A 19,031-nucleotide genomic window follows, 5' to 3' on the forward strand; every position below is an offset into this window, starting at 1 on the left:
CGGCGTCGACAGGCAAAAGAGTCAGTGGAGCGTTAAAGATACAGGCAACCGACAGCCGAGCGACACGCGTCCGATGTTGTAATCTGCTGCGAGCGAGCCGTAGCGTTGGGATTAAATACGACCGCCGGACGGTTTCAAGTTCAAGTTCATGATCTCTGGACCGGCACGAAAGCCGTAACCGTCATCAATCACGATGAGGAACGGTTCTGCGAACTCCATCCAACCGGTTCGAAGATGCCTTCGTAGAGTGCACTGTATGATTTCGCCTTTCTGAGGAGCTTTCTTGTTGGCAGTCTTGCAGAAGTTAGTGGTGGCTTAGGAATTGGTAAATTAATTCAATCAGCCTTCGTTAGTTAAGCACGTAACGTAACGGAGGAAAGCACACCAAGGAAGTTTGAGCTTTGAAAATGTTTGTATTCACCCTTTTTAACCATCTGGTCATTTACGCCGTTTTTAATTTTATAAAATCTAATCAAAATCATTCCCAACGCGCAGCCTCTGCCTCTTATGAATGCATTTTTAATTGAGAATGCTAGATAATACGATTCACGAGAAAACCGAAGAAAGAATTGGTGTTATACTTGTGAATCGAACGAGATAATAAAATTAGTCCAATTTGAAAGGCTTTGGGATGATTTGCTGCAATCAGTACTGACGAGATGGAAAAGCATGGAAGATGGGTAACTTGGGTTCCGTTATCTATAGGAAATTTTGGTTTGGTTTTTTAATAATTTTATAATGCATTAATTCGTTCTTACACATACTTATGGATACTATCGATATATTATATCAAATAAGTGTTAAAACAAACGATTTGAACACTTCCTCACTTGTCAAATCTCACATTAGGAAACGAAAGGTGCTAAATGGTCTGGCAAGCAACTCACAACTGAAAGCTACTCGTATTGCTGTGGCGTTAACCGCGAAACATTGAACAAATATTTTCTCCTCAACACTCTCACGAGTGGTGTACTTTCTTGCCAGGCGAAGTAGTTTAAGTGGTGTTTGTCTAGAAGAGGAATGGCCATCAAGCGAAAGGTATGTCATGCCGGTATGAATTTCGATACCCCTCCCGCGGATATCTTTCCGCCAGCCTCCCTCAGTCAGTGCAACGATTGAGGGTAACCAAATTAGAATCAATTTGCATACAAAAACCCCGACCGCGAATTCCTGTTCTGCTAAGGGGTGCTTTGCATCGGAACTGGAAAAGTTTGTCGTCAAGTTTGTTGGTTCATGGTACCTGTGGTGTACGTGTGTGTGTCTTATAATTTGTTGCCAAACAATCCGAACGATCCGTGCATTCTTTGCCAGTCTTAATGCTTGTTTTGTTCACTCGGTTCAGCATTCGTCTTCAGCAGAAGAAAACCGAGAGATGTTTTAGCATACAACATCATGAGCTCCGTTGGTTCATTTCCTGCATGAAGCCACTTCTCCGAGCAGACATGGGTTTCCATTTTTTATTTTTCATCTTTTGTCAATTATGTTCCCCTGTTCGCTTGTCAGCTCTGGCGGAGGTCTGAAGACGACGAAGTTCAAGTGTGAAGCAGAGGAAAACGTAATTACATTAATGCTAATTATGGGTGTTGCTTGCCCGGTGTAGAAAGGGCCACCCTTGACCATATTTCTGCGCCGTGCATAATTATCACCCATTTTTCGTCGAAACGGAATGTACTCGAGCAAAGTTTCCGAGTTCGGTAGAAAAGGGCCTAATATTTCTCCATTCTTGTGCTAGAAGACTTTTCGGCTTATTTCCGTCCTCATAAATCAAACGACGATGGTTCTAAGTGTGCTGAGGATGTTACCAATTTTAGAAAATAGTTGACTAATTTGTAAACATGGGAAACTGAAATAAGGGTTGGGTATAGGTGCCTCCGGTGGGGTGTTAATCGAATTAATCAACTGTTCACTCACCCCAAAAGGAAGCGATAAGAACTTCCAACCGGGGTAGCGCCCCGATGGGTCCGAAGATGGTGCTCGAAGAAACGCTGGGAAAGTGATTTATGCGAGGAAAGTGTTGCGCGTACCCTTGGGGCTAATGAAGCGACCACCTGAGGCGGCGCATGGTAGGAGATGCTAGGAAACCCTCATTAAAATGCAATTGTTGCTGTTTCCCATGTGCTTTGCAGGAAAAAAAAGGCTACTGATTTACGGGCATACATAAATGTCAGGTCCTATTTCATCGCGTGATCCGGTGGGGAGAATTTTCAATAGTGAATGATCGATTTGCTTTCTTTGGAGAAGTTCTTAATTCCCTTGATTCACCCAAGTTCAGCAGATGAAGCACATGATGCAGCATTAATTGCATCATCATTTGCCACACAATTTGCAATCAGTCAACCCGGACGATGCTGATGAATGTGCATCGGGAAGGATGCACGAAAGGATCGTCACCGAGGATCGTCACAGATCTGATCGTTAATCAGAGTTCGTACGGGCGACCAATTACTTGCGCGCGGGTTGTTGGCGGGGTGGGAAAAGAACCAAAAGGTGCCCCCGGTTGGCGACAGCCTGTTATTATCGTCTAGCCGGTGGCGTTGATGACATTAAATTGGTTCGCGGGAGCGATAAACGGGCTGCCCGGGCGAGTATGCAAAGGAGTTCCTTTAACATGCAGCTTTTCGGGATAATTGTTTTCCCTTGCCCATTTCCCTTCGCATGAGTGCACCTCGTTATATTAAAAAAAAAATCTCACTAGAAGAAGCCCTCGTTAAAGGCACATAAAATCGGTGTTAAATGAGATCACGGGAAAGAAAACAAATCACAGCCGGATAAAGAATCCTCGCCCTTGAATGTCCTTGGCCGTGTGCTTTGGTCATTAGCGTTGGCTGCACGCCCACCGTTCGTGGGGCTGTGGTTTTGTCGTTTTTATGGCTACCAACACAACACAATACGATGCACAATAAACGGCTTTGCATTCGTTCGTCGGTCGTCCACCACCCGAAGATGGTGATCTGGTTCTGCACGCCTTGCTTGCTTTTTACCATTCGACGCAAGAACGTTGCCTCTCGTTGGGTGGTTTTGGGTGGGGATTTCCAAGAGAGCCGCCGGACGACTTGCACCCGAGTCATTAAGATACATTATAACGACCCCTTTTTGGAGTGTGTGAGGTCAGTCACATTGACTTTTACGGATGAAGGTGATTGGAGTGTGCAAAAATAAAAATGAGAACAGGTTCTAAACATTAATTTATAGTTTTATAATTCTATTTAAAAGGATCCTAAAATGATTTAACATTGTAAACAAATAAATCAAGATGTAAATTTAAATCCTTCAAAAGAATTTCATCTTCAGACAGTTGAAATTGACTACTCATTTGAATGCACTTGGTATTTCAATTAAGCTGCAAACCAGAGGTGGTTAAAATATCTCGCCTTTAGACCACAATTGTGTCATACCACAACTCTCATTTCTGGAACGGGAATGAACGCTGGCGGAAGGAAAATAGAACAGCGTGTGGTAACGATGGACGAACATAACGTTGATCTCCTAACCTACCGCCTTCGATCGGTTTCGATTTGTTATCGAAAGCTGCAGGAGCTCTGATGTGTAATAGGTGTAAACAAATAGGACCAAATGCGGGCAACTATCAGCAACCGGCCCATCATTAGCAGCTCCCGATTCGCGCGAATTGTTTCCGGAAAAATTCCACCCCGAAACGGTGGCCCAAAAGGGGACCGCGATTGTGATTGCAGTGATTTGCAATCAGTTGTTCGGTGCAACCGAGACGCTGGCCCCGCCGTGGCATAATGACGAAGGTGAATGATGACGATAATGTGCGGTGGGGCTCGGTTTGAAAATATATCTTTGTTTAGCTTCCCTCCCAGCGCCTCGTCGGGGGGAAGGAAAACCGGGCGGCACGGAAATCGTACAGGAGGGCGACGACCGCAAGGTTCTTCAACGCAAATACCCCGCTGAGGCGGGTGGCTGTGGACAATTATCCTTGTGTTCACTGTCCATCCCAGCCGCGTTGGCTAGTTGCTGGCCAGTTACGGTGGGGTACGCAAATCATAAATTTCCGACCATCCCTAGCGCGCCCGACCCAATTATGGGAATTATGGGAAGCGCATTTCGTTCGCTTTCGCTGCTATTTGCGATTCCCGCCCTTCGCCGTGGTGGATTTCCTGTGGCCGAGCGTTTGCTGACTTTGTTGCCTCGGTGGATGAACGAAGCGGAAAGTTTGCTCGGGAGCTTCATTCTTGGGCGAATGAAGGAAACGAACCGACGCTTACTTTGCTCCACATGATACACACCATCGTTTGGCGAAGCGATTCTATCGATCGACCGGAGAAAGATCGTTTGATCGAGTTCCGCAGTTGGGCGAGGAAGAATATAAATAGAACCGGATAATCCCAACCCCCCGTGCGATCGGGGATTTAGATTTTTTGTTGCCTCGCCCTCAATCAGGATGAAGCCATTGGTTCTAACATTTTTATGCACCATTTTCCACTCCACAAACTTCGACTTCGATCTTGTGCGTTCGCCGTCTGCATTTGGGCCGTTCTGCTTTTTGGGACCAATTTCGAGCCCGGGTCAACGGACTGGCGGAATATTTCCTCCCCTCCCTCACCGGGAGGTCCCACGAACACCGGGGCGGAGGTGCGAAGAACCCGAAGCGATACACTTTTTTTTGCCGTCTGCCTCCGTTTCTTCTTTATTATAATAATCCGATCAGTCGGAGGTTCTGCAAACCGGTGGGTTCCCCCGTCCGGAGGGCTCCAGGGCACGTACGGCACCTACATTGTTGGTAGGAGGGGGAGGGGGGAGGGAAGGAAAAACCGGTCCTCCAGCTGCCGGGCGGGAAAGGAGAGCTTTTGCACCCCGATTGGCTGGGCGAAACCGTGCTGCCAACGGTACATTTTCGTGATCGTGCGTGCCGGGAGCGTCTTCAGTCTTCGCGTTGCAGTTTGTTCCGCTTTTTTTACGATACTCTCGCTATTTTTTCCTTGTTTAATTTAACTTGGCCTTAACTCGAACCGGGCGCAATCGTGGTGGAGGTGATGCTGATCCAAAAACGATTAATTAAACGATCGTTATCCCAGCCGGCGGCCGTAAGCGGATGAGATTGATTAGACCGATCATTAGGCTGGCAGGCCCATCCCACCGCCCCAGCACCAGGAGGGAGGGTGGAAATCAAGAAGAAAATCCTTCCAGTGAGTTCGTTTTACGCCTTTGTCGGACGAAACGTTAATTGACGTGCACCGGTCGCTCTCTCCAGCCCAGTTTTAGCCGAAAACGCGATTGACGCGTGAAACATTTGGCTATTTTTCGTTGTTTTGTGTGCTCAACTGTGAATGCGAAAAACGATGGTTCCGAGGAATGTTAACCGCTTCACGACCAACTCCACCCCCGAATGAGCTTGTTTAAATGAAAAAAAAAAAAAACACAGCCCTCGTTCGCACGGCAACAAAACACCGAAAAGGTTGGCTTAAAATAATTGATTTCATGTGACCCGGGGAGGGAAACACCCTGACGGGGGTTCGCCCTCAAGATGGCGGATGACTTATGGTGGTTGGAGGGCAATAAAAACGGGACACTTCGACGGGAGACCGTAAAACTGGTTTCGCCGGCCCGAAACAATTGGCCACCGGGTCCGATGTCCCGTTCGGTTGCATCGCCCGGCTTGACCAACATTATGTCGCTCGGAGAACCGCATTCCAGGCGAGCGCAAAAATGATGCAAAAAAAAGGAGCGTGCATGAACGATGTTTGCTAATCAGTGGCAAACGGTGTTTTATTGCGGTAATAAATTGTATTTCTTACAGAATAGCTGTGGCTGTAAAGTTTTCGCATGTTGAAGACGAATCAATAGGAACCACGTACCTTATCTTCCTATTGTTTGGAACAGAATGAAAGATCACAGAAGCTCTACTTCGGACCATCAATCATGCTTGCCTGCTTTCAACTATTGGTGATTAAAGTAATTGATTTCGATTATCATTAGCAGCTTTCATCACGCTTGGCTACCGGTTCGTCCAATCATGGCACCGATTCGGTGCCGACGTCTTATGTCCAAAAAACCTGTTTGTGAATCAGCAAATCTCGCCGGGTTCTGTAGGGACTGAACTCGATATCGATCTTTTGCTTTGTCTCATTCCGACTAAAGGATGCTGAAAATCACTTCCTCCTTTCGAATCGCCTAGGAGCGCACCAAGTTTCAAGGGAGAAAACCACACTTTGCACCATTGGCCATAATTGGCATTCGGTATCAAGGGCACGAGTGACGACTTCGTTGCTCCCTTTATCCCGAACGATGGACGCAGGATTCTTTTATCGTAGGCCCAAGGTGGGTTTGTTGCAAGGATCGCCGGTGTTTACGACACTCCCTTAAGGGAAATATTTTGCCAAAGAATAATTACATCGTTAATGAGCACCACGGGGAGGCGTTGAAGGTCTTGGGCGGATGGAAATTTATTCGATGTCGTGGTCGATTACAAGTTGTAATGAGAGGAAAATATATCACTTAGCCCACAGCCGGTTAAAGGCTATTTATAAATGTTGCATTCTGAGCCAGTTTTGTAGTGTGGAAATTTATGGTCATTTAATAAAATCATAGCTACTCACCCCGGATTGCCCCTTTTCATCATGCAAGTTTGTGGAAACAAGATGGTTCAGCTTGTAGAACATACTCACAAAAAAAAAGAGATGAAGATGGATGGTAAAAGCCCACACGACGTAAATACACAAATCAGCGCTTGACGATGATTAGTGGCTGCCCTAAGACCGCATCCCCGCGACTCCGGCGAGAGTTCACTCCAAGCTGTCCAGAAAACGAATGAAGACATTTCGCCGAGGCTCACACACGCACTGATTGCACGGATCACAGCAGCTCGCGAGACAGGACGCGGAGTGAAGTATTACAGTTTGCGCTCTATAGCAGCGATTAAGTTGGCCATGATTGCGGCGTTGCCCCTAGGAGGCTAGAATCTCTCAATCTCGGCCAAGCTAAGCTGTCACTTCGCTGACAACGTGAGGCAAGAAACGGATGGAACATCTTCACCGACCATCGCACAAAACGGGTCGTCCCGCAGAGTTCTACTTCGTCTGTAGCCTTTTATGCCTTATTCTATGTTTTTCCTATGGTCAAATGACTTCTTCGACATCAGGCTATTCGCCTGTAGCCTAATCAATGCTGACATCTTAAAAATGACCATTAGGATGATGATGATCTTTCGTGTAGACGATGACAGGTTCGACGGGGTTTTCGTTCAGCGTTGACGGCGAAATGTGTTAATCAGAGATGGCTTAGAGTTAAACCTATACTTAATAAAGTTGAGGTTGACACTTCAGTAAGGGATTTAAATATAGTTTACAGTGCAAGGTTATAGAAAGAAGGCACAGTTGGTAGTAGTAATGGTAGTAATGTTTCCGTGAGAGCTAAATCCAAATGAAAGAGCTACCACGCTGCTCATTCTTTGAAGACCAAGCCTGCATTCCGTCGTGCTGAAAATGATACACCAGGCCGGAGAAGCACTCAGCAGGAAAGTCTCTTTAATTACACTCCGAAGAGGTTCTTCGACCTTTTGATGCGTGCGATAAATTCACCGGACGGCGTTACGGCTTTCGGAGGGAGAACGTAGAACGAAGAACTGCAAAGCCAGAGTCGGTGCAAGGTTGGCCTTCCGCATCGTCGGAGATTGTTTAAGCGTAGCAGAACACTTGCCGAGATCCTCGTCTTGGAGGGCGTCAACAACACAACACAGAGTGGAGTGAATGCAGTGAACATTCCTTTCACAAGCTCCACGCGACGTACTGTGAAGAACACATCTTGATCTTGGTGCCCGAAAGGTGGAGTTTCTCGTACGGTGATATTTGTCTTTCATTGCGCCACTGGTGATTGTAATCGGATCGCGGTTGCAGGTTGTTGTAGGAGCTGGATATCCTACCTTACCATCCCTAAAGGACGTTCGCCTGCTGGCAGGTTTTTAATGGGCATTAGTGGTCCTAATGGATCGATAAGTGAGACGGCAATTTGTGGCTAATTACGGTGCGAAGAGTTATGTTTTCATTCGTGTACTTCCTTTCTCGAGCTGGCGCTTGACGAGTCGCGAGTTTCCACTACCGTACGGATCATATTACACTCGTTCAGTTCCTTCTTTGCTCTGAGTTGCGTATCGTATTGTTTCGTTCTCGTAGCTATCATAACTGTTGACGAAGGTACGCAAATGTCTATTTCGTCAAGTTTTGAAAAATGTAGATGGTGCCATCATGCGAGAAAAAGTTAACCCTTTCGGGTCCGGCTTTAAAGTGTTGTCACTCACACTCTTCGTTTCGCGGTTCTTCTGCTTGCCAAATTCACATTTCGGTCGACGGATCGATGGTAATAAATTTGTTAGGCAAATTTATAGCATCGTTAAAGATAGGCTTTTATGACCCAAATCGCTTTGCGGGGATGATTCTCGAAGGATAAGGTTGTTTTTCTTCTTTCACACATTTTTGTGTGACTTGTGTATTTGGGATATCGTCTCTCGTCGGCATTCATCTGGCACACAAAATACTGATTAATTTTAGGGGAACGACTTGATTAAATTTGATTGCATCGCACTTAAATGTGTTTTGCTTTAAGAATGAATCATTTATTTCATTTTTATTCAACCATGCATTCCACAAAATTTGGGAGTGTGTATTATTCTGAGGCATGTCGCACTCGCATACAAATGGTAACAAACGAATTTTCATCCATGTAATTTCCATTCTTGTCAGCGTTTCCTTTTTTTGCGGAATGCTTTCGACTCATCTCAACCAGAGAGAATAAAGATTCCTGCTGTTCCTCACAAGAACCCGTTTTGTGTCGATTGTGTCAGCTGAAGACACACCAGACGAGGTGTCCAACAGCTAGTTTGTCTGACTTCATTTTTCCCCTTTCGTTATGGTTTTGTTCCACGTTCTTCAGCTGACGGTAGCAAAACTTCTCATGCCCCGGCTCCGGTCCGCAGAATGGGGCCTCTTCATGGGGGGTCAACGAGTTTGGGTTTGCAAACTGCTGGAAGAGAACTTCTCTGAAGAGAATAGAATTTCACCACCACGTGCGTACCGTTAATGCCCCCTAATGAGCTATCTAACCGGGAATCCAAGATGGTTCCACCAGCTCAGCACGTTTGGCGAGCTGTTGGATGGCTTAAAATGGCACGAAAAAAGTTGAATCAGCTTTCCGGACCAACTTGACCTCTAAATCAAGTATTTATAGTAGTAGATTCGCTGGTTTGGACATCTGTTTGGTCAAAATAGAAGTCAAGGTGTGTGTAACAATTTAATTAGTTGACATTGAGTAAGTTTATATCAGAGGTAGGAAACAACGATGAAATCATTGTTCAATTCACCTCGTAATTTAAAAAAAGATCCTTCAATACTATCAGTATGATCGACGGTACCTCGCTATCTACGTGGTTTCGTTAGAAATGATACGTATTTGTATATTTTGTGTGTTCGTCGCTTGCTCCGAGCATTAAAGTCTTTCTAAGTAAGGTTGCTGTTCGCTTTATTTCTTGTCATTGCGCGTTTCAACCAAATTTTATGACAATCGTACAGACTTTGCGACGATGAATAATTCATCTCCGACACGTCTTGCAATGGTGATTGTACTTTCGCAAGACTTTACACTTGTTTGCGACCAGCGTTAGAAGCGAAAGAATTGAACATTCCTTTACGGTCCTTGCCTTATGTTGGAATATTTATTGAACATTTTGGAGAAGTTTCATCGCGCTAGGAAGGTTACTTACGCTAGTTATTTAAAACCAGCGTTGTTCCAATTTTATTTCAACACCGATATTCATCTCTTCTTTGTTTGCTTCATTCTCGTTCCAGGTGTTAACATTCGCGACGTCCCTGCTTAGCATACAATGCCGTCCACAGGCCGTACAGTAAGTGTTGATGTGCAATGGATTCTGTTTTAGTGAAGTTAAATTAAAAAAAGGAGATTAATTGCAGCCTTATAAAAATTACTCATGAACATCAAAAGAAGCATGAGCTGAACTTGGTTTAAAAAAAGGAAGATAAAATGAGATCAAGATAGAATTACAAACGAACGGAACATGAGAATGTGCTGCCGAAAATTTACATTAAAACTCATTACAACGCGACCTGCTGTCTGTTGCGTGGTTATGTGCGCGGTTCCCATTTCCCATTTCCCATGTTCCTCCTCCCATCATCGTAGTGCGATGAAGAAGACAATCTCTAAAATTAATCTTGCTTCCTTGCAGGCTTCAAACGCGTAGACTTGCTTCTCAGATTTTCAATGTATCTCTTTTCCCCTCTCTTTTCTTTCAAGCAGCGTGCGTGCTCATGTTCTTGATGGGTTCTCTTAATTTTCACTTATAATCAGCCCTCTTTCGGGCATTTTTCCTTATTGAGGCTTTTCCATAATGGAGCAACGATCCTCACGATCGCGGGGCGTTCTTTCTTCCTGAGCGTGTCGTGTCAGTAATTGAATGTGTTTAGCTGTAAGCTTCTGTACTAAAAATAATACCTCCATTCTTTCTAGTGCGCCCTTTTTCCTAGAGTTTAATACCTTTTGTCCCGCTAATACGCTGTTGGCTGTGTGGTAATGGGATGAATTTTTGAATGGTGTGTGTGTTGTTTTTTTTCCCCTTTATTGTTTTTGCGGTCATTTTATTTGTTGTTTTCTTTTTGTTCCGGCCGGAATGAAGCGGTTCCCTGATCGTGCGTAATAACACGTCTATCGGCTTCCTTCTCGCGTGTCTATCGATCTTCCCATAGTCTCTAGTAAAAAAAGTGGGCATTCTATGCCAAACGGGGCGGATGTTCTTCGTGACTCTGCAAATACTCGGCCGCGTCCTGCGATCGTGCTCGCGTTCCGTCCGCGCCATGTTGCTGCCTGCTTTAATAACCGTTAATCGACAACAAGCTGCTGGGCCGCGTTTCGCGAAGGGGAGGGATGTGGATTTGCCCGTGTGCCAACGATCGCCAATTCGTGCCCCCTGCGAAAATGACTCCCTCCGCAACGAGGGATCCAACCCCTTTCGGTGGGGCCGGTGGGACCTTCAATCATCATGTTCGGAATCGTGTTTTTGATCGGTTTCATTAATCCAATACCGTTTGGGGGAGGAGTCGGGTGCTGTGGGGTCGAGGCGCAGGAGCGCGCCTGATTATAGAGTTTGATGAATGGGCGAAGAACAGTTTATCGGGACCGCGCCATCCGCTGTGGTGGCGTTAGACCATCTTCGGGCTAGCAGAACCGTTTTTACCTTTTGCTTTCGGTGCTGAAAACCCGAGGAGGATGAATTGAATCATTCACGAAACGAGTTGTCAAGAGGCGATAACGATCGATAACCTTCAGGAATGGGTTGTTTCATGAGTTCTTTCTTCTTGTGTCATGGTCATGGTCAGAGGAACATGTAGATTGTGTAATTAAGTATAGTGGTTCTTTACTTTTTCTGCTGATTTAATCATTCTGGTTAAATCAATTCGTTCAGCCCAAATTCGAAAAAAACATTGGTATAATATGTTTTTTTTGTATTAGAATTTTGGGTTTTGAAACGCATCAGAGTAAGTGTCAGATACACTTCAATTAACAATATTATGAATAAAACTCACAGCTTCGAAACATTACATACAAAGTAATAATAGTTGTGATCGTTCAACACTAAAATAAGTTGAAGTCTTTAAGATTGTAAAAGTTTTTAATTTTGATTGGATTACAAACTAGCAACCGTTCGACCAAGAACTGGTCTTCAGCTCGTGCGTGTTTCACCCCCGGCACGAATTACATTAAAGTGGCAGCAAACTCGTCAGCTTGTTAACTGTACCTGCATTTGGCCAGCACTTCTGGGCAAGTTTCGGGCGCAGTGGCCGAGTTAGCTGATGGATCGAGTTCCTTATTTCATCCCTTTCGTCGCAGCAAGCCGGGGCCCCGCGTTTCCACCTGAACTAACGTTACACCCTTTGGTACACCACCATTTTCTCTAACCATGGCATGCTTTAACTGTTGCTAATGCTCTAACATGGTTATGCTTGCGTTAAAAAGCGCCCCGTTCGAAACCAGTTACAAGTGTTCTCGGTACTTTGTTAATTGTAGGAAGATGAAATGAGGAAAAGAAAACAAGTTATTCAGGGAGGCCCTTTCCGTACAATGGCTGAATGGATGCAGTTAGCAGTCACGGTCACGCTACAAATAGGCGAAGCAAATAGAATGCTTACCGAATGGCCAGTGTACCGTTTCAAACGAAGAGAAGAAAAAAATCTTAGTATAAGGTAATTCCAGCGACCTAGGCAAGATCATCATCATTGGATGTTATCTGGCGGTCTGTCATTTGTCAAGTTCAGTCTTTTAATGATTAGTTATTTATTATTGTTTCTTTACAAATGTATCAGTTCAAAGAGCTGCAAAGGTGTGATCAATAAAAGAAGTTATAGTTACCGATAACAAATGGTATTCAGATAAGCTGATTTATCTGCAACAAGATAAAATACATCTAGTTCAGAACGAGGGGAAAATATATCATTCGATATTTCTTTTACAGCTTCATTCGAGTTGCATAGCAAACAAATCAGCTTAGTTAAGTCTTAGTCCTCTATGTGATGTGTGTTTTCCTGGTCGGTTGTTGCCACTTCCAACATGCCCAACTCAAGTGCCCTCCCTTATTCGCGTTCCGGGGCTCGGCCCTTCCTCGTACTCGGGTGTGATATATCGGCTGGCGGAACTGTGCGGCTCGGTGTGACTGTGTGCAGATGGCGGTGGTAGGCGAAAAGTGCGACACTTAATAAACACAGTACTACCATACTATGGCCATAATACAAACCAATAAAGCTCAGAAATAACAGCGTAGCTTCTAGTAACCAAATGTACAGGTATGTTAACTGAAATTAATATTACTCTTGTTACCTTCATCTTTCTTTCATCTGTGTGTTCTCTTTTCTTACTCATCCTTTGTTTCCTTCACTTTGTTACTGAACAAACATTAAATGAAGAACCAAAATTAATCCATTTAACAAACGATCCACGTTTGGCGAGGTGCTTAAAAACATTTTAAATAAAATATTGAACTAAAAGTAATCCTATCTGCGATCGTGATTATTCCAGTTGATCTAGATTTTATTGGATTTCCTGTAACAAACGTTGCATAAATTTCCCTTCTCTTAGAGTTGTTTGTTGGCAGCCTGGGGAAAGTAGCGAAGCGAATGCTGACTTAATTTTAGACTATTTCTAGGTCTCAGAATATTAAGCCTCGAAATTAATATGCATGATGTGAACTAGCACTAGCGTCAAGCGTTGGGCGGATGAAAAAAAAAAAACTTATCGAGGTTGATTACCATAATTGGTCGCGATGAATTGATTAACCCATTTTTACTGCTCTGGGAAGACAAAAGCTGGCAAAAATCGTATTCTTGGACTCGCAATCTGTCGCACCCAGCTTTCCGTCACATTTTCCTCGCATCACCTCAGCCGTCCCTTTTCCACCGCACCTCAGCCGTCCCTTTTCCATTTCTTTTCACCATTCCACCCCAAACCGGAGATGAAGCCGTTCCAACGCCATTAATCGGTCTCGTTTTGTTCGACTTTTGCAGGATCGAAAAACAGGTGATACGCTTGCTGCCGGATGGTCGGTCGCTGGAGCCGCTGCTCACCAACCAGCGTGGCTCGGTCGAGGAGACGGACCGCATTCTGCGCGAAATTGAGCGCATCAACATTGCGATGGGCTACAAGAAGAAGCCGGACGTGGCGTTCCCGCGGAGCGATCAGGGTTTCGACGGTGCGGGCTACTTCTATCCGCGGCCGGCCTACTTCCCGCCGAGCTTGGTGCAGCTGAAGGTGGCCCCGCAGCCGCAGAAAGCGTCCAAAGGCATCGTGCCACACCCGTTCCGGGCGCAATCTTTCTTCTATCCCGCACCGTATCTCCAGCTTCCGACGCTGGCAAGCCCGCGGGCGTTCCAGTTCGTTCCGGTGGCCACCTTCTCGGCCCCGGTCATGCCGGAGATCGTGCGCACCGGCAAGGAACTGCGCCAGTCCAACCCGATCTACATACTGCCGATCAGTGTGCCGGCAGCCGACGGGAAGTCGAGTGAAATTCGCTACATTCCCAGCACGATCAACTTCGCCTCGTTCGGGGGAGTGCAACTGCGAGGAAAGTCACTCGATTTGGAGGGCAGGCGGGGGGGAAAGAAACCGAAGGGCGTGATGGACGAGGTGGTGGAGGTGGCCGATGCTGTCCAGAGTACCAAGCTAGAGGAGGAACTGCTCGAGGAGATCGCTGAAGCCGTCGATTACGACGAGGAAGATGACGAGCGTAAGGGCGCGGGAACTTCCGACAATGCCGAACCAGCGCTGGCAAATGATAAGTTTATGGGTGGCCCTCCGAAAGCCTCCGCGGAAACGGAGGAGGAGGAGGACGATGATGGAGAGCCGGACGTTGAGATGGTTATGCTGCAGAAGGTCGCGGGAAAGAGCTTCAACATTTCGAACGTGTTCAACAACTTCACGCAGCGCTTCAGTATACACTCGACCACACCAGCAACGGAGCTTTCGACGGAGGCCAGTGAGACGGCCCAGGATTTGAAGGACCTAAAGGAGAAGCCACTCACCGGGGAGGAAGATCCGCCGGCGGAGAACAAGGGCCCGTTCGGGATCTTCGGGACGAAACAGGCAGACGCTGGCAGCGGCCTAGTGATTCAGAGACTGCGAGTCCGCCACGGAGGTATTGCCATCGCAGGGCCCGGGGGAGTGGCAACGGCGGGTAGCGGAGGAACGGCAATCGTCGGTCCGAATGGGACGGCCATAACGCATCCGCGCAGCCTCACGATTGCCGGCCCAGGTGCGAAGATCTACGCCGTACCGGAGACAGTGGATCTGGCGAATACGATCAACGCGACTAAACGTAGTCTGCCGCTCGATGCGGTACTGGTTGCCAGTGGACCGGTTGTGTACTATCGGACGTAGTCGACTCCACCACTAGGAATGCACTCCCTTTAACACAGACGGCTGTAAATAAGATTGTACAAAACTCCTGCGCCGGGAGAGCGCACTTGCCATGCAGACGGGAAGCCAGCGAGCTCGAACTGACGAATTTCATCAGAATGACGACTGCCTAGAAAGGACTGACATCTTCCATCAACTAACTACTAATAATGCGTATACTGTAGACGTAAGGAATTTTAACGGACTTTTCAGATAAATAAAGAACAAAACAACAACGAAAAAAGGTTAACAAATGAACCTCCGTTTGGTGTGCGTTTTATTTTGAGGAAAACTACTCATGAACTCATGTTGTCAACTTTCATGCATGATCATTGTATAAATCCCATAGCTTATGACGCTGCGGAGGAATGTCGCCTATAATTGCCTACGGACGGTTTGGAGATCCTCGTAGCTGGACGATCAACGAAACTTGTGCCAAAACAAGAGGTCATGGTATTAACCAAACGAGGACTTCAATGTGTGCTACTAACCAAATTGTCCGGTTTTAACACCTACCTCAATTCGGCGCCTCTTATATCCGAGAGCGTCGAAGGAATGTCTATCGCCGAGGAAGCTGCTACTCACCAGGGAAAAGGCTTGATAGGGACGGTTATATCGCTTGCCAAAACGTCTAACAACAAACGGAACCGTGTGTGTCAGAGGATCGATCGATCGACGCTTGCGCTTATAACCAATGCATCATCCCGTGTAGAATAACCCCTCGCACACGCGTGTGCTTGCCAACGGTGAGACGACATAACCCGGTGCTCCAACTGCTCAACCGCTCAACTTATACTCCTTCGTTCTCCCGTTTCTCCTTCTTCCTTCCTTCGAAAGCTTCTTCCCTTACCATGCGACCGAGCTGCCGGCGCCATATCCGCCGTTCGCCGTATCGCCAGTGTACGCGGTTGGCAGTGTCGGGCGTGGTTTCAGCCGGCTGGTGCCGGTGCCATACCAGGCGAGATTTTACCCCGCACTACCGACTACGGGTCCGGAGCATGGGGTAAGGTTACCGTCATCATCATCACCACCGCCACCACAAGACGCGTCGCCAGAGAAATTGGAACAACCGAAGTCAACGTTGTCAACTAGGTCGAAGCGACCGCGCGCGAAGAAACCGAAACGGGTCATGAATGCACCGTTTCTGCAAGCCCTCCAGCAACCGAGTGGTCAGTTTAAGCTGCAGTCGTACGAACTGGTGGGTTCGGAAAAACAGGCACAGCCCCAAGGACCACTTAAAAAAGAGCAGGAGTTTCAACGGCAGCAACTTCCACCGGCCAAACCATCACGACCAAAGTCACAGACTTCGGGGACGAATACCGCCAGCTTATCGGGGAACCCGGTCGTAGTGAGCTCCATTGGATCCACCACGGCCGATGCTCCGGTAGGACGCGTTCCGGTAGCACCGACCGTATCCGAGTACTATCCCTTCTATGGCTCACCGATGACGGACCAACGGGAGGAAGCGTCGCTCATTCTGGAACCCTCGTCGAAGGCCATCTCCGGAAACGGTGGCACGGCGATCTCTACGCCGGTTTCGCACGCCATCCTGAAGCAAGGCAGCAGTACGAAAATTCTCTTCCGCCCAGAATCGGTCGCAATCGTCGGTGCGAACGGACGAGCTCACGCGCAGGCCGATCTGATAGTCGATTATGTGAAGTAATCAACGTAACCCAACAATAAACAGTGATTCAAATCCAAACCACCTCACGTCATCGAATATCATCCGAATTGTACATATGACCATCGAGCTAATAATAATCATTTCATTACTTCCAAGTTCCAACGCAACATTCTACAACCATAGGATCATCTCAGCGGATCGAGTCAGCAAAGACTTGTGTTTATAATGTACATAGTTCATCTTCACTGTGTATAGTTTCCTTCTTTCCTACCTTGGTTCTCCTAGCCTACTCTGGTATTACAATTTCTCCCGTAGTTAATATGCATGACACCATTTCAAAGTAACTGCTGTCTACAACCGCTCCATCTTCTGTCATTTATTCCAAACCCACTTCCTGCCCGTCCTGAACATGGCCATCTACTTCCTAGGTAAACCCCACGTAACCTTGACGACGGGTGGTGTCAACTCGGTCAAGGTTACTAAGATTGAGCTGAGACATAAAAAATCTTTTGTCATTTTAAAGACTACAAGCAAATGCTAACTATTTTGTGTGTCTTGTTTTGCTCGGTATGTAGCCCGGAGCATCGGACGGCCACGGATGTGCTGAAGCTTCCATTCTACGGTGGAGCTCGTGGGCAGATACTGGAGATCCGCAAAAACAGCGATGGCACGGTGGTGAGCAAGATCCTGCGCGGTGACGACGAAGACATGGAGCTGAAGGTCCACCAGGTGGCGGATGAAGCACCAAAGCCCACCGTGAAGGAACCCGAACCGGAAGCGAGCGAGGAGGAGGCGGGCGGTGTGACGCAATCGTTCGGTGACTATCTGGTGAACATCCAGAATGCGGCCGCCTCGCTGGTGGCGCTGCAGGACTCGGTGAAGAAGACGGGCAAGCTGTCGCCTGACCAGAAGAAGGTGTACACGGAAAACCTCGAAAAGTTGGGTGTGGCCGCGCAGAAGTTGGCTCACATTCAGCAGGCCGACGATGATCACGATGCGATTCGGTTCCTGTTTGACTGTAAGTACTCTGTGAGGCAATGTCGAGGGGAGGCATTGGTTTTTGTTTTCGTTTTCGCGCTTGGAACTCTCTTTTTTTAACGACCCATAAGTGTCCGCCTTGACAGCCAACTATGAGACGGTGCCGTCGTCTGCAAATCCGGCGTCCGCTGGCGAGGTCCAGAAAAAGAAGTCGCCCAGTAGCACGAAATTGACCTTCCCAGGCTTCAAGGGCAAGGAGGAGAACAAGAAGAAGGAGAAGGAGGAGGAGGAAAACGTCGGGGAAGAAGGATCCGGTGGGGATAGCGTGCAGGTGGAAACGCAGGAGAAGGAATCTTCCATTGCCGAGGCGAAACCCGTCGGTAAGTAGGGCGCTAACGAGTTCTGCAGAGGATTGGTAGCCATTCTAACGGTCACTTCTCTATCCTTTGCTTGTTGCTAGGTCTTGCCATTGCTGGAGAAGGAGGTGTCGCATCGTCGAAACCTGTTGCCACGGCCGTCGTTGGAGACGGTGGTCTAGCAGTCGCACGTCCAGTCGCAACGGCCATTGCTGGAATCAAGCCGAGCGAACTCGGATCGCTGGGTCTACCGATTTCTCTCAACAAAAAGGTACTCACCAAAGGCAAGTACGGACTGGTGGCCGCCTCGGACGAAGCTGCCGGTGGCGTGCTAGTTGGTCCGGACTATGAGGCACGCGTTGCCCCGAAGGAGATCGAGGCCGAGATCGAAGACAACCGTCAGCAGGCGATGGCCCACTTCGACACGGAGAAGTTCCTGGCCAATCTGCGCCTCAAGACGGCCGCGCCAACCGTCACACCCAATGTTCCGCAACAGTTGACCGCCTACCCGCAGCCGCAGTCGTACCTTCAGCAAGCCGTACCGTACATGTCCGACTACGGACTGGGTCAGAGCGCGTACCCCGTCTATACGCCGATCATCACGCCGTACTACAGCTGGCCCTCGACCTACTACCCGTACCAGTCGGGCGCGCTAGGAACTCTGACTGCCTACCAGCTGGCCGCCCTCCAGTCCGCTCAGTACAACCCGTACGCGCTGTACGGTGGCTACCAGCAGCCCCAGCTCCAGCAGTCCCTCGCCCAGAATCCCTTTCAGCAGTATGACTATCCCCAGCGGGCTGCCCTCTACAACCCATCGCCCGTGGTCAGCTCACCGGCCGCTGCCTACTCGAACTATAACAATTACGCATCCTACAGCAACCCGTCGCCATACAGATTTTTCTACTATTAGCCTGCTCATCGGTAGCGGCCCAGGGGACAGCTTCGTTCTGAACATCGTCTCCAACGGGCCTGGTGCGGCTCACTCACGGTTGATGACTAGTGGTTAGTGTAGGTTTTAAATGGCCAATGACATTTTGTAAGTCTTTCGGTTGCATGGTCGCCGGCCGTCCGACCGTCCGGCACGTTAATCCTAAGACTTACGAGACTGACACATCGATTACTTACGCTAGATAGGATACGAAAACCGAACCCGACTGGAGGGAGGT

At 47.6% G+C, this 19,031-nt stretch overlaps 1 protein-coding gene across 1 annotated transcript; it reads left to right on the forward strand.

The window, feature by feature from the left end:
* Positions 1-1,020: 1,020 nt before the first annotated feature.
* Positions 1,021-18,775, forward strand: LOC131294372 (uncharacterized). The gene is made up of 6 exons (XM_058322420.1): positions 1,021-1,038; positions 9,801-9,856; positions 15,745-16,566; positions 17,107-17,549; positions 17,641-17,889; positions 17,970-18,775. The coding sequence occupies exons 1-6, from the start codon at positions 1,021-1,023 to the stop codon at positions 18,773-18,775; spliced, it is 2,394 nt and encodes a 797-aa protein (XP_058178403.1).
* The last annotated feature ends 256 nt before the right edge of the window (positions 18,776-19,031 follow it).

This window comes from Anopheles ziemanni, chromosome 2 (assembly GCF_943734765.1).
Source record: "Anopheles ziemanni chromosome 2, idAnoZiCoDA_A2_x.2, whole genome shotgun sequence".
Lineage (NCBI taxonomy): Eukaryota > Metazoa > Arthropoda > Insecta > Diptera > Culicidae > Anopheles > Anopheles ziemanni.

Coding starts and splice junctions, on each gene's coding strand:
- LOC131294372 (XM_058322420.1), top strand. Junction 17,550..17,640: donor GATTCGGTTCCTGTTTGACT/GTAAGTACTCTG, acceptor ACGACCCATAAG/TGTCCGCCTTGACAGCCAAC. Junction 17,890..17,969: donor TGCCGAGGCGAAACCCGTCG/GTAAGTAGGGCG, acceptor GCTTGTTGCTAG/GTCTTGCCATTGCTGGAGAA.